Genomic DNA, 25781 nt, shown 5'->3' with positions numbered 1-25781 from the left:
TTTTCCGTTGGCAGATATGTTTCAAAACGTCTTATTTTAAGAACAAACTTCTGATTAATTATTGTATCGAATCTAATTTATCATAAAATTCTTTTGTTTTTCGTTCTTGCAAAATTTGGTGAAATTACAAGAACTAAAATATGAAGATTATTTTAATTTCCTGGACTTCTAACAATTTGGCAAGTTCTTTAAATGTTACTATGATTTCAGACCTTAAAAAAAATACAGCACGTAGATCATTTAAAAAGCAGCAATTTATTCGACATAATCGTAAATAATTGCACTTTTTGGCAGTAAGAGGGGGTTTACATGAAAAGAAAAACAGCAGAATACAACACAAGACAAAAAGAGCACATAGAGAAAATACCCTGGAGAAAAGTTCAAAGACAGTTGCGGTCTCAACGAAGGCGTCAGCATTCTTTGTCTGATGAAATATTAAAGATAAAACTGGCAGCACCACTGTTGACAAGATCCTGGTATTCTTCATCGCTGTAAAGTTCGGTCCCATCTGAATTTTCATCTGTTGATTCATCTTCAGCTGTTTCTTCATTGTATGAAAGCGTTGACCGATTACTGGTTGTGGGTGCGCTTAAACCTACACTGGTGTTCGGTGTGCTGTCATTTACAGCAAAGACATCCTTCCAGGAATCACCTTCTTCATCATCATTGTCGTCACTTTCACTGAATAACCTAATGGAGTCCTCCACCTGTAGGATACGCCCCAAGATTAGTAAGTTATTCCAGACAAAATGGTGGACTTGAAAACGAATAAAATCGACGTCTCAGTGTCATTATATTAATCACGATAATATTTGTTATGGAAGATGAGCATATAATTGACTTTTTCCAAAGTATTCGAAGAAAAAGAATAAATTCAAAAATATCTGATAAAAATTATTTTTACGAATTATTTTATCTTCACCGTATTTATCAAAAATCCTCGACTCTCATCTTCTTCATCCGAAAGATCATTCAGTTTTTCATCTGGAAGTGGAGAATCAGCCGCCAAGATGACGGCATCTTCATCAGTATCATTAACATCTGGAGATCTCGCCTGTTAACAAACAAAATGACTTATAAAGGTGATCTTGGGCTGATAGAAGTAATTAAAAGTCATCTGTTTTAGTTTGCTCGCCGACGTGCCGACAACTATCAATGCTAACCCTTGCTGGAGCGGGTATGGTCAATTCATTTCTCACAGGGGAGTCCCCACAAATGATGACATCATCATCGTCGTCATCAGACAATCTCAGGTTAGAGGTCGATGCTGATGTCTGTTTGTATTTATGTTAAAATAAAATGCTACGTAAACTTGTGGAGTAGAAACCAAAAGATCACTTATTCTAAATTAAAATTGAAAGACATTTGCCCTGAAACCTAGAATGTTATGCTCTGAATTAGCAGATGCTAAATTTAAAGTTTTCAGTTAACGTGTTTCCAATGTACATAACATAAAATAATTAAGTTGTTCATGTTAGCGTTTATATCTAGAACCTTTTCAACCCAACTTTCTTCAAGTGTTTTAAATGGTGATGGACCACCTGCAAATGACCCGTTACTGTCGTTAAGGGTTATGATGTCACCGATAGGTGGTACAGCTTGCGGTGTGCTGGACTGTTAAAGAAGTACAGTACTATTAATTTCATCTCATATTAATAAAGATGTTTATTAACTGTCAAGCTGAAGCGAACAACTTTACCATAATTATTAAATATCGTTTGCATGATTGCAGTTTTATGTAACTAGTTTGCTGTGCCAATTCAGACATTTATTTCTACATTTAAAGAACAAGCTTAAACCTCTGCACACAATACCTCCATTTTATCTTGCTTGAAATCAAACGCAGGCAAGAAGTCACTTTCAAAGTCTTCTTCATCTACAGATGCTTGATTCAACTGAAAAAAATTGGCCGATAATTATAACTGCAACACCAACCAAGTAATGCTGTAATGCACAAACGCTATATGTACAGTTGTACACCATCAATATGGTGCATTCTTCCTTATAATCCCCGCTACATACTATTACTCAATGCTACAAATTACATTAAATTGTATAGGTTAGCATATAAAATTGCACTGCTTATAAAATTAGAGCGAGCATTTTTTAGGATATTAGAAGAGTTGGTATTAATTAAATTATCATTGCTAAAACATCTACATTTTGTACGGTAAAGATCTTAAAAAATATTGCTTACTTTTTCTTCCTCTGTGTTAAAATTATCATCTTCCCTTACGTCTCCTCCCCCCTCCAATTTAATGTCCTGAAACTAGAAGAAAATAAACATTTTATATTATTTAGTATATTATTTATTTATTCTGCAAAAATTTTACTTTTTATGAAGTGTTTAACTGCCAGGAACGTGAAACATGCCACATCTGAATCAGTTTGACACGATATGCACAGTTGTATGTGCAATTTGTACAAAGTACAGGATTTTGTTGTACGTTGTTCAGCATAGGACAAAATTTGGTATAACAAGAAATATACCAGATGCATGCACTCTGTCGTGCTAAATCAAATTGAGTTTGATATAAATGCAGCTTTATAATTAAGTCTGTTTAATACCTGGTATTCTTCCTTTTTAAACTCTGATGAAGAAAACTTGTTGTTGCAAATCTGCTGAAAATCTGTTGGCTCTGATTTTATCTTCTGAAAAAGATATCAGGAAATTAGCAAGGGTTAGCTACCGAGTTATTGCCTGACCAAGAAACTTCAAATTACAAAAAATTATCATTATCAATGACAATATTTAGTAATAGCACCGAATTTATATAAACTGTAACGTAAATTCGAATACTAAATAAAAGAGGATGTCATAAATTTGAAAAATTTATCAGCCAGGACCATGTAATCAGGTAGAGACAGTGCTTCAAGCTTGTCACTAATCCCTTCAATCGGGTAGACGGCTGCAAAGTAAACAATTATTTACAAAAAGTTACTCTTGTTTCCAATCTAAAAATCTGAATACAAGTCTTAGAAATTTGCAAAAAGTTTACATCAATTAACAGAATGTAACAATTAATAAATTTTAAACATGAAAATTGCTTTAAAATTGGTCCAAATCCACTCGACAGTCATATATATATGACGTCATACGTACGTTCCTGGTCCTTGAACTTGGGGCTGTCGTCCTTGACTCGATCCCCGACAAATGCACCCCATCTCTGATCGGTTTCTTCCAAGCCGGTGAGTTGGTCTGACTCGACTTTCAGCTTGTTCTGGGCTTGTTCGACCTGAGTATTGTAATATGATGTCTATGTAATATGTGTTGTGGTCATTACAGTGATGTAATACGTATGCCGGCGGATCTAATACTGCATATTATGTTGAAGAAATAGCTGCGATTCATTTTGGCTTATATAATATATATGCAGGCATCATTTTGATAAAAAAAAGTTTGGCAAATGTCTAAAAAAACCTGGTAATTGGTTTCACCATCCGACGCTCACAAAATGACAGAGGGTATACAACACACATATTGCCTAGTATATGTTATTGATGACAATACAAAACCTAATGATTTTCTTTCAATGGAAAACATGAAAAAACATGAAGAAAAAGTGTAAGCATCAGCATTGCTTTGCAAGCAAGCCACAGAACAGCAGCGATTGTGACATCACTTACTTTGTTGTTATATAGATCCGTGGCCATTTCGTCTTCATAATCAAAGTCATTGGGTTTTCGAGTGAACATTAGGTCATGGTCACTCAAGCCAAACATTTCTAAAACATCACAAATTAGGTTAAGTTTTACATTGAATCTGTCTCATGGCAATACTACAAAATCCTATGACATTTGTCAATGACTGGATACTTTCGTGTTCTATCAATCATAAATCTGGTTACATTAATTATATGGAGACATTGTAGAAACACATTTGCCCACTACCACAAATAGGAGTAGCATCTAATTCAGTTTGGTTTAACAGTGGTTTCCAATCTGGGGTCCAAGAGCCCCTGGGTGTTCACAAAGATGGCACAGGTCCGCAGTCCATGAGTTATGCTTTAATTTCTCATAAATAGCCAACGAAGCAACAATTTTGAAGTTCGGGGTTCGTGAGAAAAAGATTATAGCAGCTAGAGGGCCCACAAGTAGAAAAAAGTTGGAAACCATTGTTTCAAGGCTTTAAAATATAGACACATGCTCACTGAAAGTGTGCAGATTGTCAACATGTCTTTGCAGAGTGTCATCAAAAGTCCGTTGATGACCGTGAAGATCTTCCAGCTGTTGCTGAGTCGCAGATGATTTGACATCGTCAAGTACAAAGAGTTCAGCGAGCTCCTGACGAGAGAAATACCTGAGATAAAATAGAAATCATATAAGTTAAGGTTGAAGTGGTAAAGTACATACAAAGCTAGTAGTACCATATAAAACCATTACAAAAACCATTCAAGTAATCATAATTAACCGTTCAAAAACCATAATAAAACCACATATGTTAAGATAATGGTGGTAGATGGGAAGTGAGAAACGAAATACTCATGCTGTAACAAAATCATTAATTTTAATTTTATTCCACGAGTTTGCGCTGCAACTAATATTTTTATGTTGTTTCCCATTTTACAACAACCACATAATCTGAATTTTGAATGAATTGAGTTTCGAATTGACTTTGGACTAAATACCATAGACAAAAAACAAAATTTAGAAAACGTGAGAGAATTCAATCAAATCAAGCAATTTTGTACCTGTATGGATCTTTGTTCTGTCCCGTGCTCTGCTCGATGACAGAGTTCTTGAAGACCTGTCTCCTGTAGATTTTTTCCTCAACAGCGCCGCATGTGATCAAACGATACACCATCACTCTCCTAAATAAGTGAAGATTTTACGACGATGCTGGTGTTATTGGAAGTGATAAAATATTTGGCAGCTAAAAGATATCTTATAACTTGCATGTCAGGGCATTAAGATGAAAATCACCGTTCCGAAGACTTTTTACACGCTAAGTACATTAATGCCCGAAAATGAAACACAGGTTTGTTTTAAAACCATGAACGAATAAAAACTAACAATAAAGGATAAAAAAATCATCCATGTTTAGTAAAACAGAATTAAAACATCTGACTGGCTTGGGCCGCATACTTTTTCTGACCAATCCTATAAATCCTGTCGACAGCTTGAGCATCCGTGGCCGGGTTCCAAGACGGATCATAAATGACGACACGATCAGCCGCAGTTAGAGTGAGACCGACCCCACCGACCTGTGTTAATATTTTTTTTTTAATTGTTATTGTTTTAAAAAGACGGCTGTTATTATTATTAACTAATAATTATTATTATGAAGTCAGTATAATGCATATGTGTGGCGATAGAACAAATGATCGTGAAATCAAATGTTTATTAAATATGTGTTGTATTTTTTATAGACATTGTCCACGTATCCTTCAGTAAACTTTTGTTACAATTTTATGGCAGTATGATAGTAGTGCTATGTTAATTGCTATTACAATGGTAACAGCTAAATTTTTTTATTATACATAAATAAACATTCCCTTGGCTCACCTGTGTCGTGAGTAAGAAGACATGATAGGAATCATCTTGCTGGAATTTATTCACTCTTTTTTCTCGTTCGCTCGTCTTCGTGACAAGTCCATCCATCCTCATAACCTGACGTCACATCATAAAGCAAATAAGTTCTTTTAGACATGATTTATAATGAACGATGTTATCGCAATTGGTGTTGAATGGATCAAATTACACAGAAACAAACTGCTTATTCTTGAATTAGTAAGCAATCACATGGTGGCGACAGTGAGCAACAAAAGAAATGGGAGAAGTTAAACCTTGAATTTTTTATTGATCAGAATACGTTGGATGATATTCAGCATTTTCCTGGACATGGAGAAAACTAGTGTGCGGTGACCCTCTTGTCGTAGATGAAGCAGAAGTTGTATCAGAAATTCAAGTTTACCTGGAAATGAAATGAAACCTGTTCAGTGTCTACCGTGGTGTGGTTTGTTGAAGAACAAACGTCAAGTTACTTACTAAATCATGCCATGCAAAGTTTTGTATTAAAATACAGTACAGCCTGGTTTGGTTACTTCGATAATAAACAAAAATTACCAAACTCACAAAAAACTAAAACTTTACAGCAAAAAATTTAAGTTTATTAAAAAAAGTCGTGAAATTAAAACACGTTTGAAAAACCGCAGACTCAATCACTTGCACAAGCTGCGAAGGATTACTATCGATCCGATTACGATCACTAACCAGATTCATTGATCAGAGTTTCATCTGGGATGTTGTCGATACGGTTCGCTGCACACTCCTCTATTCCGCTCGCATTCATATCTTCAGAGACTCTAAAAAAGGCAGTTTTTATGACAATCAAAACTTTTTAAAATATTTGACTAACAATTAAGTTTTGTGAGAACTTTTACCTGGCAAAAATCCTCTATTAGTATTCGTTATTTAAGAACTCAACATACATATTTGACTTAAGGCACAATAAAAGCAAATAATTGTCATTGCTTTGGTGATTATTCTTAACAAGTCATATAACACGATGTGAACATACGAGTCATTATTGGAATCGAGTCCTAATTCACGACAAGCTTTTCTCGATAATAATCGAGGATGATCACAAATTTTCTTTAAGATTGTGAGGTAGACGAGAGGAGATCGATGGGTTGTCAACAAATCTTTAACGCTGTCCAACTTGATAAAGTCCTGGTAGATCATTTGCTGCACCTCGGATAGATAAACCTGAAAAATACGTAGGCAGTGCGTTTAGACAAAAATACAGGATTTTAACTTGGATAACACAGTTTCTGGGAAGCGTACCGTACCATGATTATTGTTTGCATGATACGTGTGATATTTAAAGTATTAAGTCAATTAGGATGACGTGTTTGACATCCGCACAGTTATGAAAAAAGAAATGTAACAACTACAGATACTAAAGAATAAAATCGATTTTAATACAAAACAAATCCAACCCAAACAACAAAATCATTCTTGGTGGAAAGTTTAGGAAAAGAAGGTTGTTTCTGAACAACAGCCATGTCCTGACCATCATCAACTTGTTTCTTTTCATTATCTAAAGGTTTATTCTCCTTGTTGGCCATCAGTACTCCAGCCTGTCAAACCAGATAAATTTACTGATTAGTAAGTTGGTTTAAATTTACGATAAAGTCTATTTAATAGTGACTGGAGGGTGTAGACGCCAACGGAACATTCAATGAAAAAGCTGGTATCTCACATTTGAAAAATATATGTAAAATGGATTAAATTGTTTTGAGATTTTTTTTCTCTTGTGTTCAGTATTCTATAAATGTGCATTTCAAATTTCAACTCAGTTACTCAACTCTAGCCTGATCTGTTTATCAATTTTACAATAAAGAGTTTAGATCACGCAAACTGCCGGGAAAATGGTTAGAGTCAGCTAAAGGCCTACGTGGGCTTTGACAAACACATTTAAATGGTTATCTCCATATTAGGCTACCTTTGTTCTCCTGAGAATGTAAGGATCAGTTAACCGTCTTAGGCTTTCTGCCATGTGGTTGCCAAGTACTATTTCCCCAGTCGATGCGTCCTGCAGGATAAAGTTTTAAAACTTTACTAATTTTAAACGAACATTGAAGATGGAAGTCACTGTTTGAAATACCTTTTGTCTTGAACGTTCTATGGGTAGTTCATATTCCGAACGGAAGGTTCTCTGAGTTCCTAGAAGTGAACCCTGCAATGTCCAATCCATTAGAGCCCACAGATCTCGCACCTTATTCTGCACGGGAGTGCCTAGAAAGAAGAAAATCACTGACAGCGTCACCCCATCACGAATTGTATTGCTCTTGAACACTAGAATCACACCTGTAAGAATGAGGCGGTTTCGAGACGGTATAAGATGTAATCTTTTTGTTGTTTTGGAAGGATTTTTTATGCGATGCCCTTCATCTAAGATAATGTAATCCCAGACAAACTCTCCGCCGTGCAGCGTCTCTCCAAGGGTTTGGTACTGAGTGACAACGAGTCCGTATGTAGTGATACAGACACTACGCTTCGTCATACACTGCCGCAGAATCTAGAGACAAGTAGAAATATTTCAGTATTGTTGTGGAACTGTCACCAGTGAAGTGGAACTGTCTAAAACCTGTTTCACTGTCACCATAAATGCGGTGGGTCGGTCATTAACCAAATGAAAATTAAGATTTAAAGACTCGATCGGCTCCCTACACAATTGTATGCAAACTCAAACCTGCATACATGTGTGTCCACTTAACATTGCCCTTACATGATAACGTAAAGATGACAAAAACCATTAACAGCTGTTTGGTATCTTGTTATGTAGTTGTATGCAAGTAGCCAATTAGTGAACATTTTTGTAACAATGGCCATCTCAACTTACAGCTTTCCTTTTGGCTGCAGCTCCGTGAAAGCATTCGATTCTGATACCCGGGGCCCATTTTTTGAATTCTTGCTCCCAGTTGGGTATAACAGACAATGGCAGAACAAGAAGTATGTGCTTGATCAATTTCATATCAAACATTGCTGAGATAAATGCAATCACTTGAATCGTTTTTCCAAGCCTGGGATATAAACGATTTAGTTAAACACAGACACTAAGGAATATATGATCTATCTCCTACAATGCAAATGAGAGCATGTTATGTTTTAGAATATTCAACTTATTATAGATATAATTAGGGCAAAAGCTTTACCCCATGTCGTCTGCCAGTATGCCGCCTCTTTTCTTGTCCTTGTATAAGTCAAATATCCATTTGACACCATTTATCTGAGACAGAATAACGTTTTAATTTACATTTACTGCTAAATAGATCACAATAAAAGGCTTTACTTTCAATGAAGCCACTATCACAAATAGCTTAAAACACAACTGAGGCATGTATTACATAAATTAACAAAACTTTGCTTTAAAACTTAAACACTAAATTTACAACGCTGCAAAAATCAATGAGTCTGCAGCAATTGTGCTTAAATTATACTTGGTGTGGATATAAGCGCTCTACAAGTTTCTTGTATATGACGAGTCCGTTGTCGAGCTCTGTGAAACCAAAATCTTCGTCTTCTTCCCCTTCATCTTCCGCAATCACTTCCTGAAAGATTTTCAGGTTAAATCATTTGCCTCCAACTACTGCCTCGATTAATTCTATCTGCTGGTGAAACACTTCAGGTTACATAAGCACTGATAAACCACCAAATTGCTTTTGCCTCAAGAAAAATCTTATAATATGCAAAATGAGCTTTTTTCTATTATTTTAAATGGTATGACTTAGCTTACAGGAGCAATCATATGATATCAACTAGCTTGTTGGTATTCATATGCAAACTTGAGTCACTTGACAAAAGGTTTCCTTAAAATACAGCACCTTATTGATGGCCAACAGGTGGTAAAATTTGATAAATAGGGCATTTTAAAATGAGTTACCTCAATACGTTGAATTCTATTTAGAATTTTCGCCGATGGGAATAGTTTATAAGCTTTCTTGAAATATTTCAATGATTGATATAGTTCTCCTTCTGACGCAAGAATCTTCGCATCTGCCACTAACTTCCTCGCTTTCTCTTTGTTTTCAACGTCTTCCACAACATTTTCCCTATTTCAAGTAAAACAGCTTTATAATTGAATTGACTAGAGTCTAGAGATTACTTTAAAACTTGAAGGAAAATTGTTTCAAGCAATTATGAATGCCGATATGTAAATGATGAGAAACAAGCATACTTTGACTGAAGGGGAGTGGTATGTCCCAATTGATGATCAAAAGACATGTGGATGGAAATGCTTCGCAAGGATTAATGCAAAGTTCAAACTAATTATTGTTCTACACAGTCGCAAGAAAAGTAGATTACTGTAACATTCACCTAAATCTGTATGAATGTAAAGAGAAGAACGGCTCTATTAGACAAATGTAAAACATAAGTCACATAAATTCTACATCAAAAGCGATATTTATGGAGAAAAGCATCCACATCTCATCTGAGCATAAAAGAAGTTATGCATAAAATTAGCTACGCTTGACCACCACACAACAGTAATAACATAAATGATGTTTGGTCCTTGAAAATGATGCAAGCTAATTAAAACAGGATAAATAATGACACGGTTGGAACGGCTTAGCGGGTTAATTGCGCAAAATCGCAGACTATAAAACATGAACAGAAACAGCACACTTTAAAAATAAAACAAAACAGTATATGTATGTATGTGTGGTGTTTAGAAAAAGAAGTGTTATTAGTTTATTACTATACAAAGTACGTTCAAATTAAAAAATCACAAAACACATGGAGCCAACAGCTAAGTTTGACTAGACTGAATGTTGTTAGATAGCTCTGTGATCATAAGCAGTGTCTGAGCCTGTTTTTCCAGCTTTCTTTTTAATCCGTTGATTTCATTATCTCTGTCGGATAAAGTTTGTTCATCATCGATTCTCTGCAGGCTCAGAGTTTCAACTTTCTCGCCAAGTGAATCAATCTTGTGATGAAGCTTTTTGATCTCAGAGTTTTTATCTTTAACTTGGTGTTCCATCTGTTGCCTCCGCTGCTCTTGGGAGGATACCTTGATCTTTAGTTCTTTTATGTTCTCGTCTCGTTTCCCAACCTGGAGTTTTAGGTTTTTGTTCGCAACTTCCTGCTCAGCTTTCTCTTGCATTAAAGTTTTAGCGGCTTTGTCCTGCTCTTCTATGAGCTGGGTGAGGTCCGAGATGCTAATCTCCAGCTCCGATATCCTCTTCAAGAGTCTCATTCTTTCTTCTTCCATTTCCTCGATCCTTGTGGAGGACTGACTCTGCTGCTCTTTCATCTTCTCGTTGTGTTTCTGGATCATCTCGTGGAGCTCCTTTAATGTGTCATACTCCTGTCGAGATGTTTTCAAATTTCGCTCCAGGACCTCGATCTTGTGAGTCTTGTCTTGGAAAGCAAACTGCATCTTGTCGTATTGATCTGCGACATTCTGCAGATTACAATTTTCTTCAACCACAGTCTGGAGTTCTTGTTCCATTGCCAAACGATCTGTCTCAACAGATCGAACATTTCCAAGCAATGTTTCGTATTTTGCTTCTGAATCTCTCAGCATCTCGGCCAATTTTACAGCATCTGCTTCAGATCTTGCTTGTTGGCGTCGATGTTGGTTTATAAGCCGATCAGCCTGACTTAAAGCCAGAGCTTTCGCTTCCAACAGATCTTGCAAATGACTCCCTTTTGTGATGAGTGAGGAGATTTTATTTTCGTAAATTTCCATGACATCTGCAACCGTGGATGCTGATTTTGGGTCTGATGATACGGCGCCACCATCAGTTTGCACTTTTGATATTAAAGATTGAATGTCATCTTTCTCTTCACCATTTGAAACCAGTCTAGGACAAAAAGTGACATTGAGTTTATCATGAAAATCACCATTCTGGTGGAAATCCATTTGTTTAGGCGAGGATACAGATTTATCGGATAACATCTTGGATGGTGGTAGGTATGATGTTGCATCTAGCGAAGACTTGTGCATCTTCCTTTCATTTATCTGTGCAATCTTTTCTGCAAGATGAACGTCCGGATAATCAGGAAGAGGAAGTGCTTCTTGAATCAGCCTTATAGCCGTCTGAATTCTCGACCTACCAGAACTAGTCAACGCATGGGCCAGGAAAGGCACTATCCTGCTATCTTGAAGAAAAGTATAGAGCATTGTTTCAGCATCTGGAATGATGTCTTTCAGAGACAACGCAAGCTGCAATGAGTTAAGGATGACATCAACACCTACTTCATCACTATCCAGCTGATTGGATTCAAACATGTTTGTTAGGTTATGTGTCAAATGATGTTCGATGATGTTAGTTAAGCTTGAAATACTGAAAGCTGAAGCAACAGCGCTTTTTAAATAATCATCATTGCATAAGCAGTTTAAGATTTTGATCCACTTAAGACCTTTTAGTGCAGCTATTGGAGACATCAACTCAGAACTGTCTGTTATTTTTAGCTGTTGAGCTATAGCTGAGAGAAGGCTGATCAACCAGTCTGGATCTGAAAATTCAGCTGAATAATCAACCACTTCTTCACAGAGTTCACTAATCAAATCAACTGAACTAATACTGGACAGGTTTGTTTCATCATTAGCAGGTTGGCAAGTGCACTTCAACAGAATTTGCCAGACCTCTTCATTTTGTAAAATTTTGTTGCACATATTTCGTCGAATGATGGAAATCCTGCAAAAGGCAACCAACACTTTCAATACTTTAGTGGCTGCAGCAGGCAGGGTATTGTGCCGCAGCAGCATTATCAACCTTGACGAACAGTTCTGGTCAGACTCGTAGATGGCAAACTGTTGGGAGATGTCACGGTGTTTCAAAAGCTCAACGAAGAGATCAGCCGCGCGATGTTGAGTCAAGACGTGATCAACATTAGTGATACAGGATAAAAGCAATTTTAATGTCTGCGTCACATTCTTCAGGTTGTAAAGTTTCTTTGTGAGATCGTCGCCCCAACAAACATGTGTGATGATCGTGAGTACGCTCACTTTATTTGCCACCGAGCTCTGTTTCAGGTAACTCATGAGACTTCTGACTCTTGCCGTCTCCATATTTCCTTTTACCTGAGCCTGGACGGTCATGCTCTTGGACACGATGTTGCTCAAAATACCTAAACAAATCCCAGCACATTCACTTTCAACGTCGTCAACTTGCAGCAATAAAAAGTCAATGAATTTGTCCAGATTGATAACAGAGTCGGAAAGTTTTTTGGGATATGTCAGTTTTTCCAAAAGTTGAAAGCATTGGATTAGAGTATTACTAAGTACAGTGCTGGAAGCATGCTGTACCACGTAGGAAATAAGGCCTTCATTAACCTGGCCTACAACCTGTGACATAAATTTTGAAGTAACAGGAATGGACATAATGCAAGTATCAAGAAGTTGGAAGATTTTGCTTATGAGATGGGAATCAGTATTGTGGCCCACCACAACGTCCATTAAACCTACTAGACATTGGCTGGATATTTTGTTCTTCACGTTAAAAATGTGCTCGGCATCTTTAACTTTCAGTATTCCAATAAGAACCTCAAGTTGACCAATGAATTGCGACGATGTGCTTTCCACAGGATTGCTGCTGTACGCTGATGTTGCAAGTACAACCAAATTTACAGAATTCAAATAATCCATTTTCCTTCATTTGTAACAACGCTTTCCTGCAAAAATGAAAAGTAAGTTATACGCTGACACTTTGACTTGTAGCGTGTACATATATGTATATAATAGTATTCACATAAACTAATATTCACATAAACTAAAATTAATCTACAAACTTTAACCAGCTGACTGAACAATAATAAATCAACTTCCAACAAGAAACTTTGCCGTCTGTGTGTTTAAAAACGCAAATTTTGGCTTGACGGCAGGCACTGAAACAGTAACCTCAGTCTTTGGTTTGGTACTAAAGGCCGTCTAGGCCACAAAGCTTAGGCTAAAGCAGTATTGCAGTTGAGTAATGAAGGACAGAACTACACTTTAATATTAATAATGTTGACACTGTTTTATGCTTTTTAATCTCTCTGACTTAATTTAAAAAAAGTAAAAGTTTGAAATTGAAATCAAAAGGCTGGAAACCTTCCTTTACCTCTGTCAACATTGCTTGCTTCAATTTGATTCACGCGCTTTGGCATTCGTTTTAACTTTATTTTAAAAGCGCGGGGTTTTTCGAAACGTTTTCGGCATTATCGTATCTTTGGGCGATATAAGGCATATATTATTATTAAGCACCTACATCGAACAACATAATCCGCTGTTAATTTTTCACAATTTTAATGAACGTTTATAAAAATCTGTAATTACTAGTTTTTTTTTACTTCATCCAATATTGTTTTTCCTAAAACGTTTTCACGGTGGCCCATTACCACCAGCGTGATTTTAGTTTGCAAAAAATAACGCGATTTTTTACAGAAACGTCCGGAAAGTAAAACAGTACTAATTTTATTTTATTGTGTAGCGCTTGTGGCTACAAGTATAATTGATACCACAAATGGGAAGTTACTTCCACAGAATAAGTCACAAGATCTTACAATCTTTGTGGTGTGAGTTGACCGTATTTCGTTGGTTATAACTTGTTAGCGGCAGGGAGGACCATCTCCCATACAGTTACCAGCTTAATAAAAATTTGCATACTTTCAAGTTGAACTCGCATTAAATGTGCAAGCTTTCGCCATAATTTTTGTACGCGATTGGATAAATAATGAAGCAGAAATAAAGACAATTGTCTCAGTGCGGTGACGCAAATCGCGACATTGTTTCTAACACTACAAAGATTAACTTGGATGGTTTGAAATATGTCTATAGTGTTGAAAATGGTTAATTTGGCTTTGATCGTTTATTTGGATTGTAAGAGCAGTAGGCCTGTCTATTTCTTTTATGATAGGTGTTCTTATCTGTTGGGACAGACGAAGGTTAATTTTCAAGATTGTGAAAAGTTTTGCTGTAGTCACCATTGCACGCAGTTGGTCTTTCTTTCGTGTCGACACCAGAATAGTTGCTTTTTTCCGCCTGCACACAGCGTTTCGCCGACATCGTCTCGACTTAGCAGATAGGCTAAGCCTGCTTAACTTAGTACCAAATTGGAAAGGGCTGCAATGTCTTCCTTTCCGTTACGTCACTCATAAATAAACAGACATAATGTACAAAATAACGCGTGATTTGATGACTTTGTGATAACATGCTCAGTGAATTCATTACACGCGTAGTTCATTTATTTTCTTACGAAGGCCGAATTAACCGTTTTCAAATATACAAATAAAGCATATTAATGTTCGCGAATATTATATACATATTCGCAATATACATATTCGCGTAAAACAGGTTGCGAGCACACGTCACACACAATAGCAATGAACATACAGTAGGCCTACATAGGCCCTATACGAATTATATTAGTTTAGTTCGAAACTCAAGTAAAGTTAAATGCTACAAAGTAAAACAAATTCATTATACATTTGTAATCAATTAGCATAGATTAATTTCGGAGAAATGCGATATACAGGATTAACAAGTTCAGTAACAGTGCTGTAGGCCTACATTAAAACTATAACTTACATCTAGAACGTAACAACTAACAACGATCGAGATACAAAGGTATATATAAATGAAAGTTTGTCTGCGAGGTCTGTGGTGCTATTAACGATGACTGCTTGTCAGTAACTTGACAAAAAAATAAACCTGCCAGAATTCGAAGTTATTGCGAGTTGTAAAATTATATGCTGCGTTCTACACATAACAAAAGCATTCCAAACCAAACATGATAAAAATACTTCCCAAAAAACCACTACTGAAATAAAAGTGCTCATGTGTTATGCGATTAAGTACGAAAAGCTCAAGAAAAACCTTAAGCATCACAGTAAACATTTATAAACATTCAATAAAGACTGGTGGGCGAAATATGGTACACTGAGTAGCCTACAATCATACCAGTATAATGAGTTAGTTTTAAGAGAGACACAGAAACGTTTGTTAATCATTTTTATGTCAGTTTGATATTACGGCAGAAAACCTCTGTTCTGATATTACTTGGTGGCTACATAATATTTTAGTTTTCCAAGTTATCTGTCTCCTTCGGGTGCAGCGATAATAGCGCCAGTTACCTCCATGAGGGTTCTTGAAATTCGGTTTAAATCGTCTTCTTCACTAGGGCCCAGAAGCTGAATTCTAATCATCCTTCTGCCAACAACTGGTGGAAGCAAAACACCTGGAATAATATACAGTAAACACATTTTCTGGTTGTCAAATAAAAGCCTGTGTAGACCATTTTATTTCCACTCTGCTTGATTACAATAACGGAAATCTGAAACCATCGTTTTTATAAGATTATCTTGAAAGTTTATCTTGAATATGCAAAGCAAACCACACAGTGATCAAGATTGCAGTGCACGAGGTCGTTATAGCTGGATTGTCTCGGAATCGTACCAATTATTCCGGCTTATACAGTGGGAAGCGTACAGCATAGTTTTAACCTTTGTAATGGCTAAAACAACAACGAATGGGAAAAAGCGGCAAAGCCCCGTTAGGCCGGAAAACGTGCAAGATCTTTAATTACAGTGGGGCTCAAATGGTGAAAGATTACCACGGCCATCAAACCCAAAATGCGTTTACGAATTAAGACTAGTTAAAAACAAAAGATCATAATAACGAACTTTAAATATTATGTAAAACTCATACCTGACCCTGTGCTCCAGTAAATAGCAGGTGCTCTTGATATTCTATCAAAAAAATTAACTTGTGTAAAAGGCAATAGCACCGACCGACAAACTATTTTTACAGTATTCTAAGAAACATTTATTTTAGCGTTTTGTTCAGTTAATATCCTGACAATACAAGTATATCTACATTTCGACAAGTTTAAAAATGGGTCCGTCATCTTCGACAACATCTCCATACGCTCTCCCTTTTAAGATGTCTCCAAGTATTCCTTTCGGTGTGATCTACGCAAACATATTTCGTAAACTGAGAGCACTGTCACAAATGATAAAAAATAACAAGAGCTCAAATTCCAAGAAAAAAAGAGTACATATGAATAGCCTACGTGGTCGGTAACATTACTGATTCGAAAAGACTGTCAAGATAAAGCGCGGTTATGTTTAGACATAGATTAAATATTATTCTCATAAATGCTTGTAATACAATGGATCTTAAAAAGCCTGGTCATCACGTTATTCGCCTTCTGTCTCTACAAATTAACCTTTATTTGCATTAGTCCTATTACCAAGCATCTATTGACGGTCCGAAAGTAAAATTAGTCATTAAATTTATCAAAATTTAAATGGCTAGCAATTCCAACTCACTAACTGTATATGCATGTTTGAAGTATTGCAATTGACAAATAAAACTAGAAACATGTAATAATTACGTAACGCTTTCTTCCGATTTTACGTTTAAAGATTTGTTAGGAGTGCTTATAGAATATTTATTGCAGGTTGACCGAAAAGTCTTCAAAATTGCTTTGAAAATCGTAGAGCTACAGTGTAACGCACTTGACAACAAACTCATACGAATTATAACAACTATGAATGCGCACAAGAACGTTCATCTTACTGTATCGTTCGTTGCGTGAATTAACAAGCAACCCGTTCTTGCTTCAGGCATTTTGGCCCGTTCGAAAATTAAAGATCTTCCCCACAAACCCCCAGGGTCGAAACCCAGTAATCGGAAAACAAATGTGTTTGATATTCTGCTTAAAACCGGCTATCTGCTATACCAGTTGTGTGTGTTGGTGGAAAACATACCGTGAAACAAGTAGGTATTGTGAGAAAAGAACACAGTCGACACAAGATGTCAAAAACGCCAATCGACTCATACTTGTTATTGACTTGAATCAAAATCGAATATAGGGATGGGCCGATACGAATTCAAGCACGAATAGATTCGCCGAATATCGCCTTTATGGATTATTCGGGCGAACACAAACACCAACAATGACGAACCCGAATACAATATTATTTATAAATTTATTGACTTTCGTAAAAAATGATGATCTAGTTTCCCGACAATGCTAAACTAGAGTCAGCAGTACTTACAATAAAGGTCGTTTTCCTAACGATTTTGCTTTTTCGATCTTCTTTTAAACACTATTTTTCGAAAGAAAGCGATTTGTTTATCGATTACGTCATTTTAGATGTTCCAAATAAAAGTTGTTTTGAGTCTGTAAATTGCTTTAGTCTCTCCGATCTTTTAGTTGCATCCCTCCTTATGTCACGGGGTGCGATTTCAGCAAGAACATACGATTTAAAGATGTTGTTCGATCGGCCGCAACCCGTTCTTTGACATCATCAGCTATTATTTTGGTTTAGTATCATAAAAAGCTCGAGTTCCCAACAATGTTGCAATTACATAAGATGTGTCATTCCTGCGTCACTGTCCATCTGGAAGATCTTAGTGGTCAGTAGGATGTGATGGTTTCCACTACAATATTACACACCGCCGAGAGGTCGATCAATACCTGTGATTTTACCTTTTTCAAAACTGTTCTTGATTTTTTGGGTTAGGTTAAGTAATCGACTTATCGTTGATTCAACTTCTCGGAGCCCTTCTTGTTCCGGGATGATTTTATGTTCGACCACTGGGTTTAGCAAACAGCTTATAGGGTTGGCACAGGATTGAAGTTGGTCTAAAAATCTTTACCAGGGAAGAGCGATGATACAAGCATTATGTTAAATTTTGGGTATTTGTTTCCTTTCCACACATTTGTTGAAGAGGTTAACCAGCCATCTTTTTACTTTGTATCTAAAGTGTTTTTGCTCCTCCGTTATCAGCATAAATTTTATCCAAGCCAATTACTTTTTGTGGGCTGAAATGCTCTCGTTTAACTGTTAAAGGCTTTTGCCGGTTTGTGCTTCTGATTTTTCGCCCGAGTGTTTTTTCCCTTTCGTTTTCCCATGTGCAATAACTTTTGGGCGACCTGATTTGAGATTACTGGGTGAATGCTGTGGGTTTATGTAAATGTAATTGCGCTTATGGCTAAAAAGCGGAGTGTAATGCTTTGAGAATCTAAGATTATGGTCTATGATTGATATATTGGTAAACCAGAAAACAATTGTTGTGTAGTCAGTGGTGGCGATAGTTTTAACCCACCCACCACCAACTTTTGCAAGATTTTTTCATGGATTTCCAGCCTATCATAACAGCCCTTTCAAAGAAATTTTTATAGAGTTACCGTGTGTATCTATTGCACACGTTTGCATCTTTGCACTTTGCAGTTAAATCATTTATTTTAGCTTTGGACAGAGCTCTATAGTTGACAGTCCTTAACCAATAAAATGATTATGCCTCAATAAACAACATCAGAATCATATGTAGGCTATCACCAGTTATGAGCAGGGTGATGGTATGTATCAGTTTGCAAAACTTTACAACAGCAGGTAAATATAGTGAAAACAACAGATTTAAACACTCATTTGAAACTTATAAACAGAACATAGTAACTGAAATACGCAAAATCTTCTAATAATAATTAATATGAGTTTCACAATAGTGATTGAATTAATATTGTAAACTGAAGGTTCGGTGACAAATTAAAGCATCTCAAATAATTTCCACTTATTGCTTCGTACCGGAATAGATATAACAAAGTTTGATTGAGGACTATTTGACGCTACCAGCTGTAAAGAGGCCTAAGCTCAGATGTATGACTAATAGCTAAACCTTCATAGGTACACCAGCACCAAATTTTGGCAACGATTTTATTTATGTGGTCACTGAGTAATTTCGGAATACATCGAAACTGTCATTGATTGTTTGGTCTGATCTGATCCGAATATTCAACTTTCAAAAGTGACGCTACCGGGACGTGACGAAATGCAATAAGTCAAAAGTAGGCCTACATAAGTTATGCATATCAATTGTAAAACCAAATCACACAGATTGCTTTATATTATCTACCTGGGTGATTTCATACACCATAACATTGAGGTCTAACTGGCCTTGAACATCAGACATTTTTTGAACCTATGTAAGTACTACTTAAAACACAAGGATTACAAAACAGAATCACTTTATTAAAACTGAAATTTTTCCCAAAAAACATGTGGTCTAGTATACAAGTGCGTTTTTCGAGCTTTTATAACATCACTTTAGAAAACACAAACCATCAATTGTATGACCTAGAAATGACGACATGACCCTAACCTTTAAGCTGTCAAAACATCAACACCCAAACCTAAACTGTAACCTTCGCAAAGTAGGACTGAAATGCAACCACAGGGCAGAAAAAGTTCAAAGAGCACTGGGCAGAAAAAGGGGAATCCCAATAGCAGTATGAATTAAATGGTTCCACTAACGTGCTCCCTCAATAAATGACGTAAGTACGCATGACTCGTCTGCTTGATCCGCTTTAATTTTTCCAACTTTGACGTAACCAAATCAAGTTGTCTGATTGGGTAAAAAATAAACCTTTCTCGTCTTAAGGGCTTTCTCAAAGTTTACACAGGACTTAGTAACTTTTTACACATAAAAATGAGCAAAAGAATAAAAGTTTATCTAAAAACCTGGATTTAAAATTTCTGCGTCGGCTATTAAACAACAAGTGATCACTGGATAGGCTAGAATCCAGATTCAGCTTGCAAATTTTAAAGATTTTAACCCTTTCCTTCCCAGCGATGCCATTCGGCAACATCAACTTTTGTGATGCTTTTCTCCCTTATCCGCTGCCATTCAGCAACAATGGGAACATTAGGTCATAAATATAATCTTATCAGACTGCTCTGAGACTTTTGTTTCGCTTGACTAATTTTTAGTTTTCTTGGTTTGCTTTGACTAACACTCGTGCTCAGAGAGCTGGTAGAAACTGCTAAAAGTGCAACATGTTGAGTGAGAGTTTATAAGGGATAGACAGATTATATTCCTCAATTTTGTTTGAAAACATGTTGGTTAGGAATGGCACAGCTTATAACCAGAAGGTCAGACTTCCATTTCAAGTACTTCGCTTTTAGGAATTTTTTAATTTTCGTTGTTGCCAATCGGCAACAATGGTAAGTTAGGCGAGTAAGTGTAAGTGATTTGGTGTGATTTGAAGGATTGATTTTAGCTTTGATTATTGCTGCTTATCTGTTAAAAATTACTGTTTATAGTTCCTTGTGTTCCTGTTATATAAGATGGCTAAGAGATTTGGAGTTGATGACGTGATTAAGTATATTTTTCTGCCGGATGGAATTGAGTCAGATCTAGAGGATGGCGATGACGATGAAGAGAAAATGTATGTTGATGATGATCTCGTTGATCCAGATTATAATCCAGCTCAAGATATAAATGCTGGGCCATTAGAAATTGAAGTGGAGGAAAGTGGCTCAATCGACGAGGAAGAAGATCAAGTATTGTTAAGTTGCATCTCTTCTGAAACGGACGCGGGGGAGGACCAAACTAATACACAGCAGAAAAAAAAGTACAGATGGAGGAAAAAGCCATACACATTTCCAGACGTTTCTTTTAAAGGTGAATTTTCAACTCCACCAGATGAAATCCCGACACCATTGCAGTATTTTAAATTATTTTTAAACGATGATTGCATGGCGTACATAGCAGAGCAAACGAACTGTTATGCTCTGGCTAAAGATGGAAAAGTTGTTGGTACATCGGCAAAGGAAATAGAACAGTTCTTTGGAATATTGCTATTTACAGGAATTTTTCCCTGCAGAGCATATACCACATACTGGTCCAATTTTTCTCGCTTTCCTTTGATAGCGGACATAATGTCAAGAAATCGCTTTCAAGATCATCTCAGATATATTCACTTCAATAATAATGCCGAAATGAAGGCCCGTGACCACCCAGACTACGATCCACTTTTTAAAGTGTCCCCTCTTTTGAAAAGACTGCGTGATGCCATGTCACAGCTTGAACCTGAAGAGCGCCACTCTGTTGATGAACAGATGATCCCTTTCAAAGGGCGTTCTGGGATCAAACAATATATAAAAAATAAGCCTCATCGTTGGGGCTTCAAGGTATTTGCAAGAGCAGGCATGTCTGGTATGATTTACGATTTCATGGTTTATACTGGCAAAGCTATGAAGTTGCCTGGAAACCTAGGCGTTGCTGGAAATGTTGTCATGAGACTTGTAAACAATCTTCCAGAAGACAAGAACTTCAAAGTGTATTTTGATAACTGGTTCAGTTCGGTTGATCTTGTATGTCTACTCAAACAGCAAAATATATGGTCAGTTGGCACCATCCGATCAAACAGGCTGAAAGGATGCACACTAAAGACTGATAAAGAACTGAAACAGCACGGACGTGGAAGCCTGGACTACAAATGTGAAGATACTGAAGGAGTTAGCATTGTGAAGTGGTGCGACAACAAAGCTGTCCACTTGATTTCGACGTACTGCAGCATTGATCCAGCAGACAAGTGCAAGCGCTGGAGTGTTGCTGAGAAGAAAAGGATCGATGTGGAGAGGCCATACGTTGTGAAAGAATATAACCAGCACATGGGAGGAGTAGGCCTGTGCGACATGATGCTGGAATTATATCGCACAGACATCCGGAGCAAAAAATGGTACATGCGCATTGTGTATTATTGTTTAGATGTAGCAGTGCTAAATGCGTGGCTGTTATATCGTAGACATTTGGCTCAGAACAACCAGCCAAGGTATCTTCCATTAAAAGATTTCCGTAGCAGTATCGCTTCTGCTCTAACTTTGGCAGGAAAGCAAAAGATAAAGAAACGTGGTAGACCATCTCTGAATGATGAAAGTACATGCTCTTCAAAAAAGACCAAGAAAGCCCTGCCAGTTACAGATGTGCGGTATGATGGTTTGCACCACTGGCCTCATCATATTGCAAAAAGAATGCGTTGCAGATATTGCCCATCTGGCTACACCCGGGTGCAATGCAGCAAATGCCTCGTAGGACTATGCTTGAATGAACGCAACAACTGCTTTATGGCCTTTCACACCAAGTGATTTTGGCCAGCAGAGAGTACGTTTTGAAAGGCAATAACTTGTTCTTTTCTGTTTTATGACAGCCAATTTGCGGCGCCAGTTATATGTATTTTGGTTTTTTTAACATGTACTAAACGATAACATTACAATTGTGTTAAGAAATTATGAAGTGTTTTGTGAAAGATTACAGATATCCATACCATTTCTTACCAATGTTGCCATTTGGCAACATTACGCTGTTGCCAAGGCAACCAAAATTTCCGAATTTTTTCTTTAGTTTTGGTACAAGGAAGACAAAAGTAACACATGGCCTAAATTTCAGAATTTTTGAAGTAAGGGAAAATAATTCGGGAAGGAAAGGGTTAAAAACAAAAATATATTTCACCCAAGGTGGGTATCATCAGTCTGTTGTAAGGAAAAGAAAACACATAATCATAACCAAACATAAGTAAATACTAAAAGACAAATAGATAATAGAAACAGATAAAAACTGACTATTAAAGTAATAATGAAAATAATAATAGGCTGAACTCAAGTTATAGCAAACTGAAAAGCTGTGATCTGCTCTAAACAGGAATAATGAACGAGCCAGGAACAATCTGCAACATGTGACGTAGACAAACAACACGACCACGAATTAAACACTAGCGTGGCGAAAATGAAGAACCAATTAAACACTAGCGTTGGATTGTGGCAGGGGAAAGGCTTGTAATGGAATGGTGGTATATGGTTGTTGAACTTCACAGGTTGACCCACTCCACTGCATGCATGCATGTATTGGTGATACTGTAGATTGAGTTTTCAAAGTGCATTTTTAAGTGAAGTGAAATTAACATTTGGTGAAGTCATGTGAGTAATAAATTCCACTGCATAAAATTTGGAAGCTGGCTAGTGAACGTCATTTACAGTGTTGGTGAGGTTTTGTTACTTTGAAAAGAGTCAGATGTCGTTCACTCTTTCAAAGAGAGGGTGGATCTTTGAGTCACCAAAGAGTCAGTTGTGTGTCACCTGTTATAAGAGTGATCGTCACTCTTATCACGAGTGAACAAGTGTTACTTTGAAAAGAGTCAGATACGTCGACTCTTTCAAAGAGTCGGAGGATCTTTGAGTCACCAAAGAGTCAATTATTTTTTAGAGTGTACCCATCAACAGCCTCTTCTGTGCGGTTGCAACCTTGGGAGACACCGTCCGCGATTGACTGGTTAAGTCAGCTGTACCCAGATGAGAAAAATCATCACCTACAAGCTTTGAAGGGCGAAAAAACGTCGTACCTTATACACTTGATATACGCTGCTTTCTTAAAGGATCAGGTGCCTCAGATCACACCAGACAGCAACGTTCGTTTAAATTGATATATCTGCAGTAGTACTCAACAAAAGACAACTAATACACAAATAAAAAATAGGACAATCCGCGGCCCTCCGTTATTGTCTGGTAAAAATTATGACACCATGTGGCGAGATATCACGTCTAAAGTTTGTGGCAAGTTTCGCACAGATTGGGTGGCGCTGTGTTAACTTTTTGCCAAAATAATTGCCATTTCCGGGGAGAAAAATTCTTTCCAAATTCAACGATAGAAAATTTGTTTTTATCGGTCAAGTGTCAGAGGAGCTCTGTGCCGAGGTCGGTTGTGCACTTGTATACTAACGACACACACTATGCGTTTAAAATGGCGTTGAGGCCCGGTAGAAATCCTCTCAAGTACCCTCCGGGTCAGATACTCTTATCTCGCGATGACCACAGATTATTTAAACTTGAAACGATTCTAGAGGAAAGGCGGCACAGCCATTCCGTTTTTGCCAGATAAATTTTCGACAGCACGTGGTGAAACATTACGTCCTAATATAGCTATATAGCATAAGTTTACGACACGGTGGGTGGCGCTGTGTTGGATTCTTGCCAAAATAAATGCCACTGCCAACACTACTAGAATTAGCGTTGCTTATAAAAATGATTACAGTGGCATGTTGGCGTGACGGAAACATGTCACCTGACCGTCTCTTTTGTCAGATTTGAGTTTTGTTGTAAAATTTGTACAATTTGTAAGAGTTGTTTGTTTTCGCTTTGTATACATTTGTTTTTCGTTTAAAAATATCGTTTTATCCCAAAAAACTATATTTTAATAGCAGGTAAAATTGTGATTTTCTTCGGTTACGACATGCTTATTGACAGAGCATTAAATGAAATATTAGTTATAGTATACGGATATTGACTTGAAGAAAACAAGTAAAACCAGCCCAAGAGCGCCAGCATACGGAACTAAGTTGTGCATGGCAAAGATGATTTGCGTGACGCAAGCTCTAGTTTCTATTATTTATTGTTTTAAATCTTTAGAGGTCGCTAGAGATATATCAATATTTAATGATATTCAAAGACGCTTAACTGCGTTATTTATGTTTGTATACGTGTAAAAACGCGATGCAGTTCTACCCTAATATCATGTTTTTTTAATCCAATTAGCCATTCATAAACGTTAGCTATTTTCAAGACTGCCCGGAGCAACAGATCGGCCTCTGCAAAAGTCAAGTAAAATTCTTGAACAGCAAATTTTAGCTTTTGTTTTATTACTATAGCCTATGCTTTATTTATGGGGGCATGAAAATGAATGTGATTTGCAAATAACATGCAGGTCACTTCGAAAGTAGTCCTAACCGCTTGAACTCCCCACCCCATCCCTTTACACAGGCCTGGTTATACGTGACCATAAAGTAGCAGTCGGGTAAAATTTTGCGGACACTTGCTGACAATTTTAACTTTTTGCTTATAACGGCAGATTTGTATATTTTGTCTAAGATACCAACATTAAATTATATAATTTTTAATTCGACAGGTTCTAGATCTGGCTAGAATCAGATCATTCATGCAATCTATTTTTCTAAAGTGATTCCTTTAATGATTTATGTAATACAGCACAGAGTCAGACATAAAACAGGTAGCAGTTAGCAGTTACCAATGCCAATAAGCAAGGATCATTCCCACATTTTAATGTTTTGGTACAACCAAACTAAAGAGAAAACCTGTTTTACAAAATTTATAAAATCTTTTAGGTTACAGCAATCCCGTAATTCTAGTGATTGTAATAAAATCTTTCTGTGCCTAATTGAAACAAGAATCAAAACATTATATATCAATGAAAATTTGTCATAATCTTCCTTAATGTACAGTATAAACTAAAAAAAGCTTACGTATTAGTACTTGCCTTAAAGAACTTACGTTGTTTCAGTGCAAGCGATAAAAAGGTATCTTCATGTCAATATAATTCCAAAGATGATATATCCATTATTGTATAGCATGATATATCCAATATATATGTCATCATTGTTTAGCTCTTTTGTAGCTTTCTGTTTGTTGACACTCCTCGACTTTCATTGCAATTCAGTTTCGATTTCAGGCAGCACCAGCATCCATCCGTGCGTACTTTTTGTGAAAATCTT

At 36.8% G+C, this 25781-nt stretch overlaps 3 protein-coding genes across 3 annotated transcripts; all 3 read right to left on the bottom strand.

Moving 5' to 3' along the window:
* Positions 1–236: 236 nt before the first annotated feature.
* On the bottom strand, positions 237–9845 carry LOC143451962 (DNA excision repair protein ERCC-6-like). Its single transcript, XM_076952750.1, has 26 exons — positions 9683–9845; positions 9389–9557; positions 8946–9056; positions 8661–8734; positions 8348–8528; positions 7813–8023; positions 7610–7740; positions 7448–7537; positions 6942–7082; positions 6521–6708; positions 6214–6305; positions 5787–5914; positions 5506–5610; positions 5086–5204; positions 4692–4811; positions 4152–4300; positions 3628–3725; positions 3104–3236; positions 2848–2909; positions 2569–2652; positions 2198–2269; positions 1815–1895; positions 1495–1614; positions 1164–1274; positions 923–1054; positions 237–707 (listed from the first exon to the last, which is right to left on the bottom strand). The coding sequence occupies exons 1-26, from the start codon at positions 9727–9729 to the stop codon at positions 411–413; spliced, it is 3246 nt and encodes a 1081-aa protein (XP_076808865.1). The 5' UTR covers positions 9730–9845; the 3' UTR covers positions 237–410.
* LOC143451963 (protein CIP2A-like) lies at positions 9828–13562 on the bottom strand. The gene has a single exon (XM_076952751.1). It carries the CDS (start codon positions 13097–13099, stop codon positions 10256–10258), a length of 2844 nt encoding a protein of 947 aa, XP_076808866.1. The 5' UTR covers positions 13100–13562; the 3' UTR covers positions 9828–10255.
* Positions 13563–14658: 1096 nt separating this feature from the next.
* Positions 14659–25755, bottom strand: LOC143452969 (uncharacterized). Its single transcript, XM_076954125.1, has 5 exons — positions 25746–25755; positions 25547–25590; positions 16307–16401; positions 16139–16179; positions 14659–15668 (listed from the first exon to the last, which is right to left on the bottom strand). The coding sequence occupies exons 1-5, from the start codon at positions 25753–25755 to the stop codon at positions 15523–15525; spliced, it is 336 nt and encodes a 111-aa protein (XP_076810240.1). The 3' UTR covers positions 14659–15522.
* Between the last annotated feature and the right edge of the window lie 26 nt (positions 25756–25781).

The sequence above is a fragment of the Clavelina lepadiformis genome, chromosome 4, assembly GCF_947623445.1.
Source record: "Clavelina lepadiformis chromosome 4, kaClaLepa1.1, whole genome shotgun sequence".
NCBI lineage: Eukaryota > Metazoa > Chordata > Ascidiacea > Aplousobranchia > Clavelinidae > Clavelina > Clavelina lepadiformis.
The sequence above is the reverse complement of the archived record's forward strand: the minus strand, read 5'-3'. Positions and strand labels throughout refer to the sequence as shown.